The sequence below is a fragment of the Candoia aspera genome, chromosome 14 (genome assembly GCF_035149785.1).
Source record: "Candoia aspera isolate rCanAsp1 chromosome 14, rCanAsp1.hap2, whole genome shotgun sequence".
NCBI lineage: Eukaryota > Metazoa > Chordata > Lepidosauria > Squamata > Boidae > Candoia > Candoia aspera.
The window spans coordinates 2,087,881-2,106,959 of NC_086166.1; the positions used below are offsets into that span (position 1 = coordinate 2,087,881).

A 19,079-nucleotide genomic window follows, 5' to 3' on the forward strand; every position below is an offset into this window, starting at 1 on the left:
AACAGTGGAGAATTATTAATAAAAAGTGAATTTATAACTAACATGCGTGATCACGAGGCTGTTCCAGCACAGTTGCCTTCAACCATTCCCAGCTCACTCAAGTGAATGCCTGCCTCCCAAACTTTATTCACTTGGAAGAACAGCAATTTTGCTGACTTACGGACAAAACAATCTGCAGAAATGGAGGAGCAGGTTAAACATTAAAATGCAGGGATGTAACTTTTCACCTGAAAGCCAGCAACCTCTGTGAAAAATTAACTGCTGGCAGATGTTAAGGGGGTCAGGCCAGTTCCAACAGAAATGTCACTGAGGAATTGTACAGTATTGAGGTTAACCACATGCGCAGTTGAATCGTGTCTGGGACAGGGACTCAGGGTGGCCTTCCAAATAGGCCAGGACAGAAAGCCTTGCATTCTCAGCCAGAGTGGATGGGCACTAGGTTGGGGAAGGCAAAGATACAGAACGGCCTTGAGAAAAAACCCTCTTTCTCTGTCCCCTTTCCTCCTCTTCTTCTGCAAAACGAGAATGAATAAAAATGGGCTATTTTACCGACTCGTTGAGAGGACCATTGAAACCAAGTGCTCAGAGCACCGAAAATAACTACAGCAATGACAAGAGCTGCATGACAAGCAATGGCTGATCTGTGTAGTTGATGTTTCACCACGAAGTCCTCTGTCGTGTTTTTTCAAATGGAAGAGCAGAACGTGCAGCTCTGGTAAATCTCTACCTCCCTTAATGCAGGCCGAATGATTTACTTTCGATCAAGGCCAGAAACAAATCCTCTTTCCTCTCTTTGCATAACCCAAAGAGAATAGAGTTCCCTTGAGCTCAAAGATAAATGGATCTGTTGTAGTTCTTATCTCCCTGTGATTACTTGGAGGTGTTCACATGCAGTCCGACTCAGCAATGTTTATTCTGATGGGATTTAGAATGCCTTTTTCATTCTACTCTTCTGTCCTCCACCGTGATCGACATAAGCCTGAGATTCAGTTCCCAGCATCTGGAAAAAATACTGTATACAGGTAGTCCTCGACCTACAACTATTCATTCAGCGACCGCTTCAAGTTACAATGGCACTGAATGAATGGTGGTTACGACTGATCCTCAGAATTCCAGCCATCTCATGCACCCTCCCCAGCCCTTCCTCGCCCCCTTGTGCACCCCCCTGCACCCTCCCTCACCTGGCAGCAGCCACTTGCCCGCCTGTGGGCCTGGGACTTGCAACTTCCTGCTGGCTTCCCCACTGACTTTGGTTCTGGGAAGCCAGCAGGAAGCTGCGTCGCCTAATGATTTGGTTAACGATGGCAACCAGGACTGCAGGGATTGCTGTCACAATGCAATGCTTTACTACACTGCTTAGTGACAGAAATTCTGGTCCCAATTGCCATCGTATGTTGAGGGCTCCCTGTAGGTGCTTTGGAAGTCAACTTGAATCGGTTCATGGACTGTCCCTTTTCAGTGTTAAAGTAATAAAATGAGGCGACTGGGAATTCAGCTTGCTTAAGACACCAGCTGAGTCAACCAGGAAGACTTGGCAAGAGAGAGAATTCTAAAAGAGGGAGCTGGTGGGTGGGATGCTCTCATCTTCATAGCTCGGTGGCTTGGCCCAATGTTCAAAGGCTTCCAAGTCACGCATTGGAGCTAAGAGAAGTTATGGCAGTTCCTTTATTTTTCCTTGATTCTTCATCTCTGAAGGGTTTTATTCAATGAGCTTGTAAGAAGTACCCAAATTCTCAGGGATCCCTCTGCTTCTGTTCATGGTTATTGTAATACTAGCCAGAGGTCACAAACTCGGTGGAAATAAAATGCTTTTCTACCCTTTTCCTTAATGAAACAAGAAAGAGGTCGTGCATTTTTTTTAAAAGCGGCGCTTCCCAGTTATTAGGCAATAAAAGACTTCAAGCAGAACGCAGGAGAGAAATTCCCAACCCTGTCTGGATTATAATTCTCTAGACCCTTGGCTCTTCCCTTCAGCCAGCAGATGTCGCTACCATATTGTGACTTCGGCTATCAAGAAGTGATTAAAACATGGGGCCTGAGTGGCTTTGCAACACATACAGCCAATAAGCCATCCAGAGTTAGGCAGCTGCATGGAAAGATTTCTCTTCTCTTCCCGCCTCCAGCAGTGGATCTGTCACCCTATTGTTTGATAATTTTATATACTCCGGAAAACCTTCACCTCCGTTATAGAGTGATTTTATTACTCTATAGGACAGGAAAACCTAGCCCATCTTCCTTGGCCTGATACCCTCTCAGTCCTGATACCAACACACTGAGGAGGCTGCAGGTTGAGGAAGGTGCTTTCTGTGGCTATTGGCAGAGACTCATGTAAGGGAGATCCAAGTTCAGAAGAAGGATGCTGACTGAAAGTTGGTTCCTTGCCATCAATAGTTTAGAAAGATTACTTTGAGGGCTTCCAAGCATCCTCTGGGAAGCAGCTGACTCTTTGGTCAGAAAAACCTTTGCTCTGATCTGTTCGGGACTAAGACGACAATCAGCCAAACGTTACTACTGCATCAGTGGAATCTCCATGTCTGCAGGAGACATACCCCGGACAGCTACCAGGAAGGATCCAAGTTGAGACTGCTTGATGATACATCTTGCAAATGACGGTGATCTTTGAGTTATTGGTCAAGTTTTTCTTCCAAGATTCATAATTTAGAGAAGTTTCAGGGCAGATCAATCAGGGAAATCAGTCTCTGCAAGTGACAGAATTAAAACTGTCCATGTAAAAGAATATGCTAGCTGTTAGTAATCCTGCCAATAGAATGCACTGGAAACAAGAAGAAAGCACAGTATTTGAGGGCTCGATTGAGAAATTCCTCAACTCAAAATGAGGGCAGCTGAAGGGAAAGGATGTATCCTGGACTGCTTCAGTTTACAGTGCTGGCTTGGAAATCCATTGTTTTAAATCAGCACTTGAAACGTAGGAATCTCTGGAGAAAATCCAGCGTGCCTGGATGAAGTTCAGCCAATTCAGAAATTACAAAATGTTCTTCTGGTCAGCCTTAGTGAGGATCTATCCTGAGCTCTTGTAGCACGTCAGCCAAATTCTTGATTAATTCTAAATTTTGGATCTGAGCGTCAGCTCACTGGGAATATTCTAGGAAAAGAAAGGGAGGAAGAAGGCATTATGGCCCCCCACCCTACCCCCTCTAAGACATTCCTGTTGCCAGTGTTAGAATACTGTCATGCATAAAGGGTCGCCCTTTATCCCAGAGTATCAGAGGGTGTGAAATTTAATCACCACCACAAGCCCCTATTGTCCAAAGGCCAATGGAGGACACTCCCCACGCCTAATATTCACAGTGTCCTCTCAGGCCATCTTTGGAGCACCATCTCTCCCTTCAGATGCATTCAGAGTCTGCACTGTGGCTTAACCACCCCTTTTCCTCAATTGGTACTCCTCCAGATGTTTTGCACACCAGCTTCCAGACCTTCTAGCCTATACAGGCGAAGTCTCCCTGGGAAATCTAAAAGAAATCCTTATTTCCTTATGGAGCTTTGGTCAAATAACGGTGCTCCCTGCCTGAGCAGCTGGCTTTTGCTGTAGCTGTGGTCACTTTCCTTGAAAATTGGCTGAAACAAGATCCAAACAGACTTACAAAACACAACGATCACTCTAAAACAGAAGTAAAAAGATAACAATAAGTTAAAATCACCATCTTTTTCATTATATATAAGAAGCTGCACTGCCATTCTTCTTCTTTTTTTAAATGAGCCACGGCACTGTAACGCAGAATACAAATTTGTTTAAAATGGTCACTTTTCAGCTCCGTTACTCTTTAAATGCCACAAAGGTTTGAAATTTAAACAACTCTTCAAGCTATACTGAGGTCAAAGCCTATTTTGCCTCTGATGGCCAAGAATGTTCCACAACCTTGTTTTTTTTTTTTTTTTTAAGAAACACTTGTTAATTCACACAGATAAAGTTATTCCACATAGTAATTAGGCTTAGCTTTAATTTGTTCAGGAAATTCTGCTACAGAAAGGATGGCAGGAAGAGAGACAGGCGGTACTTTCTGCGCAGTCATCCGCTCGCCAAAAATGTCCCCATTGTATTAAAACAAAAGGCACGCTGAAAGCGATGGGACCTTCTGATAAACCCTTACAGTTTTTTCCTCCTTTTGTATGTACCCCTCCCCCCCATTCCTAGATACTCAAATCAACAAGGAAGCTGTTTTTTAAGGCTCCTGGGACAGTAGCATTGTGTCGGCATAAAGCTTGCAAATCCCTAACTGTGGCTAATGCAACAGGAGAGAATTAAGGTCTCATAACTTCAACAGCAGAGTGGAATCAAAGCTAAGCATAAAGGATGTCTGCACTAGACGAGATGCCATCTTAACTTAAACAAGATAAGAATCTCTGCCTTTGCAGGAACCAGCTTCTCTCTATTTTTAGAAGTTGTGATAGCTAAGAATCTTGCTGGCAGCATGGCATGGTAGGGGAGAGCATTCCTCCCCATAACGCCAACCTTCTGGCACATGGATGATGCCCATACATGGAACCTTGGCTGCGTCCCACGTATTTCTCTTCAGATGGTTCAGGAAAGATAGGACCATTTTTAACTAGGAAAAACATCAAAAGGTTAGGACCCCAACCAGGGTAGACTGAAAAACAGCTCAGCTTTGTGACAGTCTCCTTCTGACGAAGGTTCTGGCTTAGAATGTCCTCGTGGGGAGTGGGTTTCTATTGAGTTGCATCCTGCAGGCAGAAATAGGAGGGAACCTGCTGAAGGCAACGATCCACAGTCCCAATGGACAACTGCAAGACTGCTCAGCCTCACCAGCAATGGGTGCTGAAGGGCCTTGGCAGCACCAAGGGCAATCCTGCAGCTGAGTACTTAGCCGACCAAAAACTCTGGGCATTGCTTGGCTTTTCCAGAACAGAAAGTGTTCAGGTTTCACTCAGGAGTTTTCTAGGCATGAAGAGATCCATCCTTCGCAACATTGGCCCTTATGACCAGCCTCCTGCTGCGATTAATTCAACAGGTGAAAAGGACTCTTGGTTTGCTGTTTTTCAGCTGCTGGAGAACACCCATTCTGTGTCTGGATTTGGGTACAACTGGCCACAGGCCCCCTCCAGACCTAGCATGGCCTTACTGAGATGGGTCACCAACTGGACGAGATAAAGACGAGCATGATTTATGGTTCCTCCATAATCCAACAGGATGGGCTTACGCGTGTTACTGCAATGCAAGAATTAATCAAACTCTTGACGTCTAAAGAAAACAAAACAGCCCCAGCTTCCAACAGTATCTCTGAAAACAAGTCTAAACAATTACGGTTTTTAGAAATCTACTCAAAGCATTCAGAACTGGCATTCAAATGATCTACATCATATAAAGTAGCTTAGCAAGCCATGGGAGATCTACACGGCTGCAAAGGTTTTACTTTTTTATATTTTTGCTTGTTGGTTTAAAATGATTCTGATTGAGTGTATTAAATATGAAGTGTGACTGAGCAACTCAGAGGCCCCACTAGTTTTACTCTCCCTTTTTGATTAAGCAAATGGCAACAAGGCAGATCTTCCTGAAGGACAGATAACACTGACACAATGTTTTTCTCAAGTAAAGATGATGCAGGCTTTCAAAAAATGCTGATTGCAAATGAAGATGGAGATGAGGTATCAGAGTGCTCTGTGGTTTTATGATGTGAGGCGATGAGATCCACGTGAAACAAAAAGCCGCTGTTCTTCAAGTTTTGTCAAGCACCACCACCATTAAAGGAGATCTCCAGCACTGAGTAACCTCCAAGATGTTTTCTGCTCTCTATGAAAGTTCTAGCCCAACATCCATCTTCAACAGTCTCTAGTCAATCATACACAGAACAAGTTAACTTGGGTTGAGGATCATTACAAGTAGGATATTGCTGCTTTGTCTTAGATTGTAGCTTTATTATGGACATAATCAGCTGGTTTCAGAAACCACACAATTTAGTGGAACCCCTCCAACATTCAAGTTGGAAGCAAAGAAGAGCAAAACGTCCGTTGGCAACCAAGAGAACAGGTAACTGAAAGTTTGGCTTTCTTTGTTGCGATATGGTGAGTCATTTCTAAATGCCGTAATTAAGGAAATGGTGGGGTCATCAAGTCTGAGGAAGCAGAATAATAGGTTGGCCTGCATTGATGGCAAAAGTTCTGTTGAAGTTGAACAATGTTCTAATCCATTGAAACTCTGCTTCTGAACCGGTCCTAAGCAGCGTTCTGCATGTTGTAAAAGTGTTGCTTCAAACTTCGCAGGAGTTCCACAACCGCTCGAAGGATATGGTTGTCACACAGCTCTCTACTTTCTCTCCAATAAAGGATGGGACTGTGTGGGACAGAGAGAAAGTCTGCTGTTTCAATATATCTTGACTTTCGCTTTAAACAAGCAATCCTTTCAAAGGCGACGAGATATCAGAAGGTGGCAGAAATGCGAGGGGGGAGCATTAGATTACCCAGCGGAACACATGCAAACAATACATCGTGGTTTATGTTCTTTGTGGACCCAGTTAGTCATATATGCTGGATTCCCAATCTACCCCTACATGGTTTGCAAGTAGCTATGACTTGTTTAGAGTTCACAGTCGTCATCATCGTCATCTATTAATTTATATGCCACCCCACTCCCAACCAACCAAGCCTTCTTGAGAGGACCAACATGGCTGCTAGACAAGAAAAAAAAACCCTAAGAAATATTAAACAAGGCAATCAACAACTAGGATGACCCAAAGTAGGTAACCATAAACTACAATGAGCAGATTGTCAGAATGTTCCAAATGTGTAAAATGTTTTGTTTTGCCCAGTCCTATCTTGGCTCCTGCTCATGTACTAAATTCCATTAGAATTGTGTTATTATAACACATATTGGATTGCTTACATATTTGGCTGCCCAGATGAAGTTGTCTTGAATGGCTTTTGGAATCACTAACGACTTCCATATTTTTTCCAAGATTCTAGCGAGTGAATGCTGGCTTGTCACAACCCCAGACAAATCCCCTAACTTTAATAAGAGCAAAAGGCATCAAGAATCTGGTAATTGGAGCTGGACAACAGCATAATCAACAGCTCCAACATTTGAGTACTTACAAATCTCAGAGGTTATTTTTTCCACAACAGTGTCTGCAGAAGCCTATCCTCTCAAAATCGAAGAAGTCCAACGGGCAAAAAAACCACAAAATGCAAGATTTACCCAACTGGAAAATCACCCCATCAGGATAACAAAATGGCAGAAAAAGCTTCTTCTCTTAACCAGGCAGCACCCACGGGTGTTGATAAGAGAAGTCAAGATGACAGCCATGAACATATGGTAGAAACCCCACCTCTTATGATGTGTGTTGCCTGTGCAATGCACATAAAAAATGGCAGGGCTTCAATTGTGTGGTCAGGGCTGCCATCTTGACCTTTTGGACCCGGCTCATGGTGGAGGACACTGCTGCTAACCACAAAATGCTGAGGAACTTGATAATGCTGTAAGCTCTCAGGTCAGTTAACAAATGTTCAAGTGTCTAGAACTTTGCAGTGTCTAGAACTTTAGCTAAACAAAGTGATAACTTAACTAGGGGACAATAAAACAGACAAGCAGTAAAAGATGGAAGTGGTTTGTTCTTGCTAAGCCCTCTCCGATCTGGTATTTTGAGATGTGGTGGGAATGAAACTTCTAGAATTCCCAGGTTGAGGAACGTCATTCTAGTCTCAGGTCCATCTGGGAAGATGGAGAGACAGTTCTACCAGAAGATGCACAACTCTTAATAATTTCCAATGAAAAAGGGGAAAAGGAACTAATTCTGAAAAGATGAATCCAAGCATTGTTTTTAATACTGGCCAGTTTATTGGTTTATTTAGCTATTTCCTCCACTTCCTTTGCAACCCTGGAAGAGATTTCAAAGCCACAACATGCTTCTGACCGAGAGTTTGAATTTTAAAGAATGGTTAGGAATTATATTCAGTTCTTGTAACTTTGTGCAGATGTAAGGATCTAGGAAATCTGAACAAGGTAATTTTTTTCACGATAGCAACTGCAAAACCTTCCGGATACGCTCACATTTCTCTTCCAGGAGATCGTTTTCCATTTCTGAATTGTCATACTCCTTCATGAGAATTTCCGCTTTCTGCACTGTTGTGTCCCGGGCACTGCCTTGAAGTCCTTCAAGATACCGCAGCAAGATGGAAAAATATTGATCGGGGACCTGTAAGAGGAGCCGGGGGGAAAATGGAGTGTTTTACGAAACCACCATCAATTGTGCAATTGTGTTGATATAAGACACAAGCAACCTGGAGAGATGGATGTTGAAGCTATCCCATTTCCCCCACAGAACAAGCATTTCCTTCTTTTTCCTTTCCTTTTGAGGACGGACTATTCCATATGGAAGAGGGAATCCCGGCTTTTGGCTCTTCTACACACAACTCATGCTGCACCTTTAATTACTGAATTTATTTAACAAACCATCTGACTCCACCACAGCTCGGGATGGGGTAGAGAATAAAACAATGAACACAACGCAGCCCAGGCAGTACGGAAACCAAATCTGGAAAAACAACCCATGTTCCGATTAACTTACACAGCGGGTCTGCCATCTGGTCTAGCCCAGGGCTTGGGGGAAGAGCCAGGTTTGAAGGACTTGTTTAAAAAAGGTCAGGATGGGGCCCCCACAAACCGCTGGGGGCAGATAATTCCAGAGGAAGCAGGTGCTACGACAGAGAAGGCCTGCTTCTGGGATCCCATCAGATGACACTGTTTAATGGACGGGACCCACACAGGCCGACTCTGCCGGATCGGGTAGGACGGGCAGAAACTACAGATTGCCGGCTCACTTGGTGATTAACCACTTATCCATGGCCATCGCTGCGCAGGGTGAGTGCCCAGACCACAGGGCCCTTTACGAGAGCCAGGAAGGCAGCTGGCGCCAGCTTGTAATGCATATTGGGACACGTCATTCTGCAAATCAGAGAGCGGACGAGGCACTGTGGCCGGGCCGTGTAGCTGAACCTCATGTTCATGGGGGCCCTACCTGGTCTTTGTCATACATGTGCAGAAGAAGCCACGTTTGCCTCGTCTTTTGAAATTTCCAGCCTTGGGGACTCTCAGACCATCTGCAGCAAAGCCAGAAAATAAAGCAGATCAAAGAAATCCAGTAACGTAACAGGAAAAACCACCACCACCACCACCACCACTCCATATCTCACTGTTTTCAAAGCTGTCAAAACACTGGCTTTCTTCAGATCATGGTGGCCCTGGAAAAAAAGTGTTGAGGAACACATGAAAAAAGAAAGTTATGTCAAGTTGTGTATTCCCTGCGGGTAACAATAGCATCCAGTGTGGGTGGAGGAGGATGCTCTGTGTCAGGAATATTCTTCTACAGTCTCTGTGATGCAACCTTTATTTCAAAAAACGCTTTAAACCTTCCATTTCATTCCTAAGATGCCCAATTTGAGTATGTCCATTAACTAGTTTGGGTGACCCTGGGTTTCCAAACATAAAGCTGTCCAGAAGGACCTGGAAATTAAGACTACAGTTATGCTTATGCATAACCCTAAAGCAGAACAGTGTTATGAGGACAAGCCACTGTAAGAATTGGTTGTCCATGTTCACTATTTCTCTTTGGCATGGAGGAGCTTGGAAACAAACCATTGTTTGTTGTAACCCAACAAACTAGTCTAAACTACAGTTAATGGAGATAGGCTAACTTGCAAAGAGGGGTTATGGAACCACAGTTATGCTTTCGTTGCCCCCAGTTACGATTAACCAAACTTAGGATTTAATTGCTTCTGACTGGATATTTAGACCAGGTTGGGACATAATGATAAATTATGGTGTGTTGACCTCATGGTTTATTTGTATATTTTCAAATTACTCATGCTTAGGAAACAGGCTTGGTAATGGCCAACAATGCATGATATCCAAACTGGGGGAGCCCAGTGAGATTTCTGTTGGATCTGCACGGCAATTTTTAGGAGTACCCGGACCACAAGGGGAGCTTCTAACGTGGCCTGAAGAATGATCCAACTATCAACAATTTTTGCAAACGTTTTCCAAAATACCTCATTTGAAAACCTAAAATATACAGAAATAGTTGCTGGTTTTGTTTGTGTAAACACAAAACTGCTTCCCAAGCCAAAATTTATAAGCAAAGAATGTGACGTAAAATCTAATGTAGTTTGTTACAAATGTGTAAACAAGAAAATTACTTCCCTTATATAAGTGAACCCTTGGGTTTTTTTTTTAAGTACTATTGGCTTTTTGCTTATATTATGAAAAAAAAACCCATATAGGTTTCTCACTGTATAATGGCACTATGAAAATTATTTTTATTAGAAATGCGAATGTCAATTTATCAAAACTTTCTTTTAGAGGAAAATCAGTGCAATGGGTAGAAAACAAGACTTTCTACTTGGGCAGCCATGTAAATTCTTTAAATACATAAACTAGCTTCTCATCGTACTTATCTGGTCCCCAGCTTCCTTCATGTCTGCCAGTGTTATTTAAGACATTTAACCTCCTGATACCTGGATGGAGACATAACCTAGTTGATTGGTGTTTTCCAGATTCCAGGGAAGTTTCATTCCAGAGAAGGAAAATAAATCTGTGATTGTACTTCATCCATTGAGCAATGTATTTGCTAAGGCAGGACAGATTTAATTTGTGGCCTGATTCGCCGTATCGGATCTGATCGCATTTGGACTATAAAATGGGCCACCCATAACGTGGATCAATCCTGTAAGAGCTGAGTATTACTCCCATTGCAGGGCTGTCTACAAGGTAAGGTCAAAACAGGTAAGATGGTGCCACGACGGTGGGATGGGAGCTCCACAATGCACATTAAAAGGGGGGGGGAGCTTCCATCCCACTGTCGTGATCACCCTCTGGATTTTTTGACCATACCCTGTGGAAAGCCCTACCCCGTGGGTCCTAATTTGAGAGGGATGCCCAGGGATGCAGCTGAACTCAGCCCACTGTCTCTTTTCATAAGGATGGGAAAATATCAAAGTCAAATCTACAGCATTCCTTTGTAGAATATTGCACAATGCAGATGTACCAATGTTTGGGTACAGATGTCCATGCTATTTACACTTAATTCTGGCCCTGCCTGAGGTCAACACTGCCGATGAAGCAAGAGGAAACGTAATTTATCTCATTTCCTTCCCTCAATTAACATCTTGTGGGGTGGCAGGGATGGGAAAAAAAGGCCTCAGCTGTTGGCAGGAAGAGCCTTGCTCGAACACGCAGGATCGCTGACCAACAGGGTGGCCGATCCTTGTCTCATTCATATATATTCATCAGGCAGGCGATAAGTTACCAGCCTGGGGGAAGGAAAAGAAAAAGCACAATACTTCTCATTTTCATCTTCCCCCACAATACCGCAATGCCACAAACTGTCTCATAAATTAGCATTACGGGATCTGAGGCTGGCCAAGGCTGGCAACTAGTTTTCAATGTTCCCATGGATTAACGAGTGTTTTCTGGCTGTTCAACTTCTTTCCTAATTTCTTTATTTGGAGGGGACCCCCCTCTCCAATTTCGCTCTTGCTTCGGTTGAATTTTAAGAGGCACAAGGACAGGGAAGCACACAAGAGAAAACTGCGCTTGTTTAAGCCACCCAAGAGCAAAATAATTTGCGCTTGTTTATCTGGCAACTAAGCGGCTTCTGGACGACCTGGTGCTATTGCTTCCTCTTGATCTCCTCCGGTGGGGCTTTTCAAACCAGAAATGTTTGGTCCTTAAACTGCGATAGATGGCTTATTTAATAAGTAGAGAAGTTCAGGCTTCTTTAGAAGATGAACAGGAGAAATCTAAGCCATTTGAAGTGTCTGAGAAGCAGTTAGGCTTCTCTTTGTGCGGAGAATTGGCAACCCCAAAAGACACGTGGGTCTCTCCAAACATGACAAGATTCCTACACAGCTATAGAGAAATAATGGTTCGGCATTTCAGAATTAATGCTATTTACACAAAACCAATTACATAGTTCCTGGCACCATTTTATTTCTGACAAATAATAATTGAACTAAGATTCCTTTTATATTCTTGATGGTTTTAATTCTGGGTTTGGGAAGCTCTAATGAATTCCTGAAACAAACTGATTAATTCTCATGTTTAGCTATTTTCGTTTTGGCTGGCAGACTTAAATGCTTCTCTGGTGCAAGAAATGCGAATTTATCGTGGTTGTGCTTTAACCGGGCAGCTTCCATGTTTCCCAGAAAAAATCAGTGCTCTTATTTCTTTGCAAGATTTAGGATAAAAATGGCCATCAGGGAAATCCGTGTATATCACACTAAAGCGATAAAGGGTTTTTTTTCCCCAGATAAATGTCTGTTTTACCCTCATGGAAGTATTGGTCCAGATTCAAGAAATGTTACCCCATCCTGACACTGTGCCTCAAGGCCAGGCTTTCTCTGGACTGGAATGGACAAGAACTGGGAACAACCCCAAAGAATAACACACAGAAAAACAAGGATCTCTCACTGTTTCAAGTTCATTAAAAACCTGTAAAATTGCATGTTGGAATGAACAAAAATGCAGGAGGAAGCAAACTCATTAGCTTCTAAAAAGAACCACATGAAAAGCTTAAAAATAACCTATTCATTCAGGCAGAGCAAATTTCTGAAGCACTTTAAACACTATATTCAGAAAGAATCATCACCTATGGTAAAATATACCAAATGGTAAGTGACTGATTTATGAACAGAATGCCTAAGCAGGTTGTAAGTTATGGAGATGTCTACAACTGAATGAATACTTAAATTCTTTTTTTTTAATTTCCTGGGCAATGTAAAGCATTGCCCAGGAAATTTAATTCCCAAACCCAGAATTAAATTCCCAAACCCAGAATTAAAACCATTAGTTGCCGGCTGAAGTTAAGGTGGAATTATTGTAAACCGCCCAGAGTCCCCTTTTTGGGAGAGACGGGCAGTGATAGAAATTTGGTAAGTAAGTAAGTAAGTAAGTAAGTAAGTAAGTAAGTAAGTAAGTAAGTAAGTAAACACACACACACACACACACACACACATGTGGCTGCAAGGAAGGGGGTGTAAATGAAAACTGGGATAACAACCAAGTTCCCAAACTTGTCCTGCTGTGCTCAGGTCCCAATCCCAATCTCAGAAGTCAGTTAAACCCCCCAGTAAGCTGTCTGGAAAACCTGAGTGGTGGGTGGGGTGGGGAGTTAATTTATGTCTATCAGCTTCCTAGGTTACTTATCTGGGTCAGCTGTCTGAGTCAAAAGCTTGTGGGGCATGCTGATTCCTCCTGCAATGATCTAATGGATAGTTTTTCAAAGAGGTCAGAAAGTGTATCTGCCAACCTCCCCAGGGCCAGGGTGGTTTGGAATGAGGGACTGGGCCTTGTGGTAGAATGGATGAAGAAAAGTACTGGAGCTGAAATTTAGTGGATTCTGAAAGGTAGACTCCTTGATACACGAATGCTACTCTGGAAGAGTAAGTCATTGACTCTTTTTTTGGAAAACATGGACTTCCTGAAAAACTTAACTTCTGCTTCTTTCCAGAGAAGAACGTCTGGCTCTAGGAGGCCCCCATTTCAAATAGTGGCCTTCTTTTGGATTGAGACAGAATAAGCCTTGCCATAATGTGGTGAAGCCCAGTCGCCTGGAAGGTCAGTCCTGCAAGTTCAGCCACGGAAGGTGCTACCATCAGTAGAAGGTTTGGGGGAAGAGTGTAGAACGCAGATTAATCTACAGAAAGGAGTCCATTCACCACAACAGCTCCCTGTGGAGAACCTGTGGTTCCCTGTGGAGGGCACCTCAAGATCAAGGGAAGATGTGTGGACTTTACAAGAGAGAAACCATAGGCCTCTTTCCTCAAGTCCCAGCAATGCCTCACATTTGAACGGGCATTCGGACACTTCCTGCCACAAAGAGGGAAGAAATTGGAGACTTGCCTGTGCAGGATGGTGATTAAAGGCTTGCTGATGGGGGACTTGTCACACACCTCTCTAAGGAACCTACACCTCTGAGGAAATCATGAACATTTTCTTAAATTTTGAAGATCAGGCAGGACAGAAATGTACTAGGGTGGTGGGAGTGGAGATGAACAGAAGTTAAGAACAGATTGGGGGTTTGCTGGCTCTGTATATGACATGAAAAAGAATGGCCAAGTAAGTCAAGCCTTTCAGTGCAACACTGCAGTAGTCTGATAGCGACACGTTTTGTTTTACAACAGAATTCATAGCTTGCCACAGTACGGTCCACCAGTTCTTCTTCCTTGAAGCTTTCTCAAAAGCTTCACACCTTTTTGTTGTTGTTGTAAAAGAGGCTCTGAGGATGTCTGCGCTGACCAAATCATCATGACGTTATCTTAAACATTTAAAAAATATCTTAATTTATCAGGACTCACAATATTTACAACAAATGTACAGTAAACTAAACATTTCCTTTTCTTCCCTTTGTATGCTGCTCCAAGGCTCTTTTTAATCATAAACATTCTCTGACAAAACATAACAGATGCAAAACCTGGATTAACATTGAAGCTAACCATCCTAACATGGCCATCTCCTTGGGCACACACAAAGAAAGAGCATAACGGGTGTTGAAAGCTCATGTTTTTCTGCCCAATTCCTTCCTGGAAACACCTACTTAATTCAAAAATTTAATTCCAGGAGAGGAGAAAATGGCAAATAATCTCTTCTTGATGGTGCTTGGCCAAATAAAATGTTTTTAAGTAAATTTTCTTCACAATGAATCAAACATCAGGGTACACACTGACAATACTTGGTTGCCTTGATGTGAACTTTCTATCTTTCTCGATGTTGTTGTTTATTCGTTTAGTCGCTTCCGACTCTTCGTGACTTCATGGACCAGCCCACGCCAGAGCTTCCTGTCGGTCGTCAACATCCCCAGCTCCCCCAGGGACGAGTCCGTCACCTCTAGAATATCATCCATCCATCTTGCCCTTGGTCGGCCCCTCTTCCTTTTGCCTTCCACTCTCCCTAGCATCAGCATCTTCTCCAGGGTGTCCTGTCTTCTCATTATGTGGCCAAAGTATTTCAGTTTTGCCTTTAATATCATTCCCTCAAGTGAGCAGTCTGGCTTTATTTCCTGGAGGATGGACTGGTTTGATCTTCTTGCAGTCCAAGGCACTCTCAGAATTTTCCTCCAACACCACAGTTCAAAAGCATCGATCTTCCTTCGCTCAGCCTTCCTTATGGTCCAGCTCTCGCAGCCATATGTTACTACAGGGAACACCATTGCTTTAACTATGCGGGCCTTTGTTGTCAGTGTGATGTCTCTGCTCTTAATTATTTTATCGAGATTTGTCATTGCTCTTCTCCCAAGGATTAAGCGTCTTCTGATTTCCTGACTGCAGTCAGCATCTGCAGTAATCTTTGCACCTAGGAATACAAAGTCTTTCACTGCTTCTACATTTTCTCCCTCTATTTGCCAGTTATCAATCAAGCTGGTTGCCATAATCTTGGTTTTTTTGAGGTTTAGCTGCAAGCCAGCTTTTGCACTTTCTTCTTTCACCTTCATCATAAGGCTCCTCAGTTCCTCTTCACTTTCAGCCATCAAAGTGGTATCATCTGCATATCTGAGATTGTTAATGTTTCTTCCAGAGATTTTAACTCCAGCCTTGGATTCCTCAAGACCAGCTTGTCGCATGATGTGTTCTGCATACAAGTTGAATAGGTAGGGTGAGAGTATACAGCCCTGCCGTACTCCTTTCCCAATCTTAAACCAGTCCGTTGTTCCGTGGTCTGTTCTTACTGTTGCTACTTGGTCGTTATACAGATTCTTCAGGAGGCATACAAGATGACTTGGTATCCCCATACCACTAAGAACTTGCCACAATTTGTTATGGTCCACACAGTCAAAGGCTTTAGAATAGTCAATAAAACAGAAATAGATGTTTTTCTGAAACTCCCTGGCTTTTTCCATTATCCAGCGGATATTGGCAATTTGGTCTCTAGTTCCTCTGCCTTTTCTAAACCCAGCCTGTACATCTGGCAATTCTCGCTCCATGAACTGCTGAAGTCTACCTTGCAGGATCTTGAGCATTACCTTACTGGCATGTGAAATGAGTGCCACTGTTCGATAGTTTGAACATTCTTTAGTGTTTCCCTTTTTTGGTATGGGGATATAAGTTGATTTTTTCCAATCTGATGGCCATTCTTGTGTTTTCCAAATTTGCTGGCATATAGCATGCATTACCTTGACAGCATCATCTTGCAAGATTTTGAACAGTTCAGCTGGGATGCCGTCTTCTCCTGCTGCCTTGTTATTAGCAATGCTTCTTAAGGCCCACTCAACCTCACTCTTCAGGATGTCTGGCTCTAGCTCACTGACCACACTGTCAAAGCTATCCCCGATATTGTTATCCTTCCTATACAGGTCTTCTGTATATTCTTGCCACCTTTTCTTGATCTCTTCTTCTTCTGTTAGGTCCTTGCCATCTTTGTTTTTGATCATACCCATTTTTGCCTGGAATTTACCTCCAATGTTTCTAATTTTCTGGAAGAGGTCTCTTGTCCTTCCTATTCTATTGTCTTCTTCCACTTCCGCGCATTGCTTGTTTAAAAATAATTCCTTATCTCTTCTGGCTAACCTCTGGAATTTTGCATTTAATTGGGCATATCTCCCCCTATCGCTGTTGCCTTTTGCTTTCCTTCTTTCTTGGGCTACTTCTAGTGTCTCAGCAGACAGCCATTTTGCCTTCTTGGTTTTCTCTTTCTTTGGGATGTATTTTGTTGCCGCCTCCTGAACAATGCTGCCAACTTCTGTCCAGAGTTCTTCCGGGACCCTATCTACTAAGTCCAGTCCCTTAAATCTATTCTTCACCTCCACTGCATATTCCTGAGGAATATTCGTGAGCTCATATCTAGCTGATCTGTGGGTCTTCCCTAATCTCTTGAGTCTGATCTTAAATTGTGCAAGAAGAAGTTCATGGTCTGAACTACAGTCAGCTCCAGGCCTAGTTTTTACCGACTGTACAGATGTCCGCCACCTTTGGCTGCAAAGGATGTAATCAATCTGATTTCGGTGTTGTCCATCTGGTGAAGTCCATGTGTAAAGCCGTCTCTTAGGTTGTTGGAAGAGAGTGTTTGTTATGCAGAGTGAATTGTCTTGGCAAAATTCTATCAGCCTATGTCCTGCTTCGTTTTGTTCTCCCAGGCCATACTTACCTGTAATTCGAGGTGTCATTTGACTGCCCACCTTAGCATTCCAGTCTCCTGTGATGAAAATAACATCTCTTTTAGGCGTGTTGTCCAGTAGGTGCTGCAGATCCTCATAGAACTGCTCTACTTCAGCTTCTTCAGCATTTGTGGTTGGGGCGTATATTTGGATCACTGTGATGTTAGATGGCTTGCCCTGAATTCGAATTGAGATCATTCTGTCGTTTTTGGGGTTGTATCCAAGCACTGCTTTAGCCACTTTACTATTAATTATGAAGGCTACTCCATTTCTTCTGTGGTCCTCTTGTCCACAGTAGTAGATCTGGTGGTCATTTGATGTGAAGTGGCCCATTCCAGTCCATTTCAGTTCACTGACGCCCAGAATGTCTATCTTTAATCTTGACATCTCACCAATAACTACATCCAATTTGCCCTGGCTCATAGATCTTACATTCCAGGTTCCAATGGTGTGTTGATCCTTAGAACATCGGATTCGCCGTTCACCACCAGCACCGTCGGCCGCTAACCGTCCTTTCGGCTTTGAGCTAGCTGCGTCATCACGACTGGGGCTAGTTGAGCTCATCCTCTGTTCCTTCCCAGTAGCATTTTGACCATCTTCCGACCTGGGGGTCTCATCTTCCGATGGTATACCGACATATCTCTGGTTGTACTGATCCATTTAGTTTTCACGGCAAGAATACTGGGGTGGGTTGCCATTACCTTCCCCAGGGATCGCATTTAGTCTGACCTCTCTGTCATGACCTTCCCGTCTTGGGTGGCCCTTCACGGTTTAGCTCATGGCATCATTGAGGTGCTCAAGCTCCAGCACCACGACAAGGTAACGATCCTTTGCGGAGATCTTTCTCGATAGCTTTTCATTAAACTTAACAGCTGTCTCAAATTTCTATAACATTTGAAATAACGATCACTGGATTGGGTCCAAGAGGTCCAAATAAAGTCACAACTGGCTGATTACCCTCAGTTGATTTAAAAAGAAAAAAAACATTTCATATCACTGTAGGCACCTGAGCTTCTTTCAACAGCATGGAATCCAAGACATTCCTCAATTTCTAGCATGCCTCTATACCAAATGTTGTCACACTCAATGAACAAACGAAGATCTTGCTCATTTAAACTGTTTCTACTTCTCTTTGAGATTATGTCTGCATGACAGAGAGATTAAGAGAGAAATAACAGGAGGAAAAACGAACCTTCTAATTTTGATCTTTTTAGTTTCTTTTGACACTCTGGTTCCACAAGCAAGTTAAAATCCCCAAAATGAAAAGCTATGTTTTGTGTGTTTACAAATGAGAAGGGATTAATCTGACACCAACATCAAAGACTGCAATTCAGATGATCTACATCAAGGGCTGTCTTCTAAATTCACTGGCAAATCAACTAGTTAGTTGATGAAGTCAAGGTTTGTCTGTAGCTTCAGAATCTAGCCAGTTAATAGACCAGCTAGCCAGGGATCCTGGTTGTGCATTAATACAGAACAACCCATCCCCAAAGACTGTCTTTTTCTTTTTTGCTACTTTGGCATCCCATCTCCTTCAAAGAGTATTTAAGGTGGAATCTCACACCACCTTACCTTCACCTTAAAATGGAGATTATTAATCTGCAGGATAAAGAAAACTTAAAACCCCACCAATCAGTTTGCAAATAATTGACAGAACAGGTTATATGATGAACTGGTTATATTAATGATAACAGTTTTAACAAGATTTAACTCACATTCCAATTTCCTATTGTAGAATAAAGGCTGTCTTGAATCTAAGATTTTTTTTTTTTGGTTAAAATATTCAAATATAAGTCATTGAAATATTTTATATGAAACTCCCCAGTAACTATTTTGAATTAAGAAATGTCAGCAGAGCCAGAAAATATTATGTTCTCAGCAGCAGGGAAAGCACCCACCACTCAGGGATTCGAAAACCTTGATAGACACAAATTTTTAGACACACCTGCTGAGACTATATAA

General features: G+C 42.8%; 1 protein-coding gene across 1 annotated transcript in view; it reads right to left on the reverse strand.

Annotated features, from left to right (window-relative positions):
* Positions 1–7,787: 7,787 nt before the first annotated feature.
* The window catches only part of C14H7orf50 (chromosome 14 C7orf50 homolog), a 94,412-nt gene continuing 83,120 nt past the window's right edge, over positions 7,788–19,079 (reverse strand). Inside the window, exons 4-5 of the mRNA XM_063315206.1 lie at positions 8,991–9,072; positions 7,788–8,168 (exon numbers count right to left, since the gene is read on the reverse strand). Coding sequence (XP_063171276.1) covers positions 7,986–8,168; positions 8,991–9,072 — 265 coding nt within the window. The 3' untranslated portion in view covers positions 7,788–7,985. The remainder of the gene's footprint in view (positions 8,169–8,990; positions 9,073–19,079) is intronic.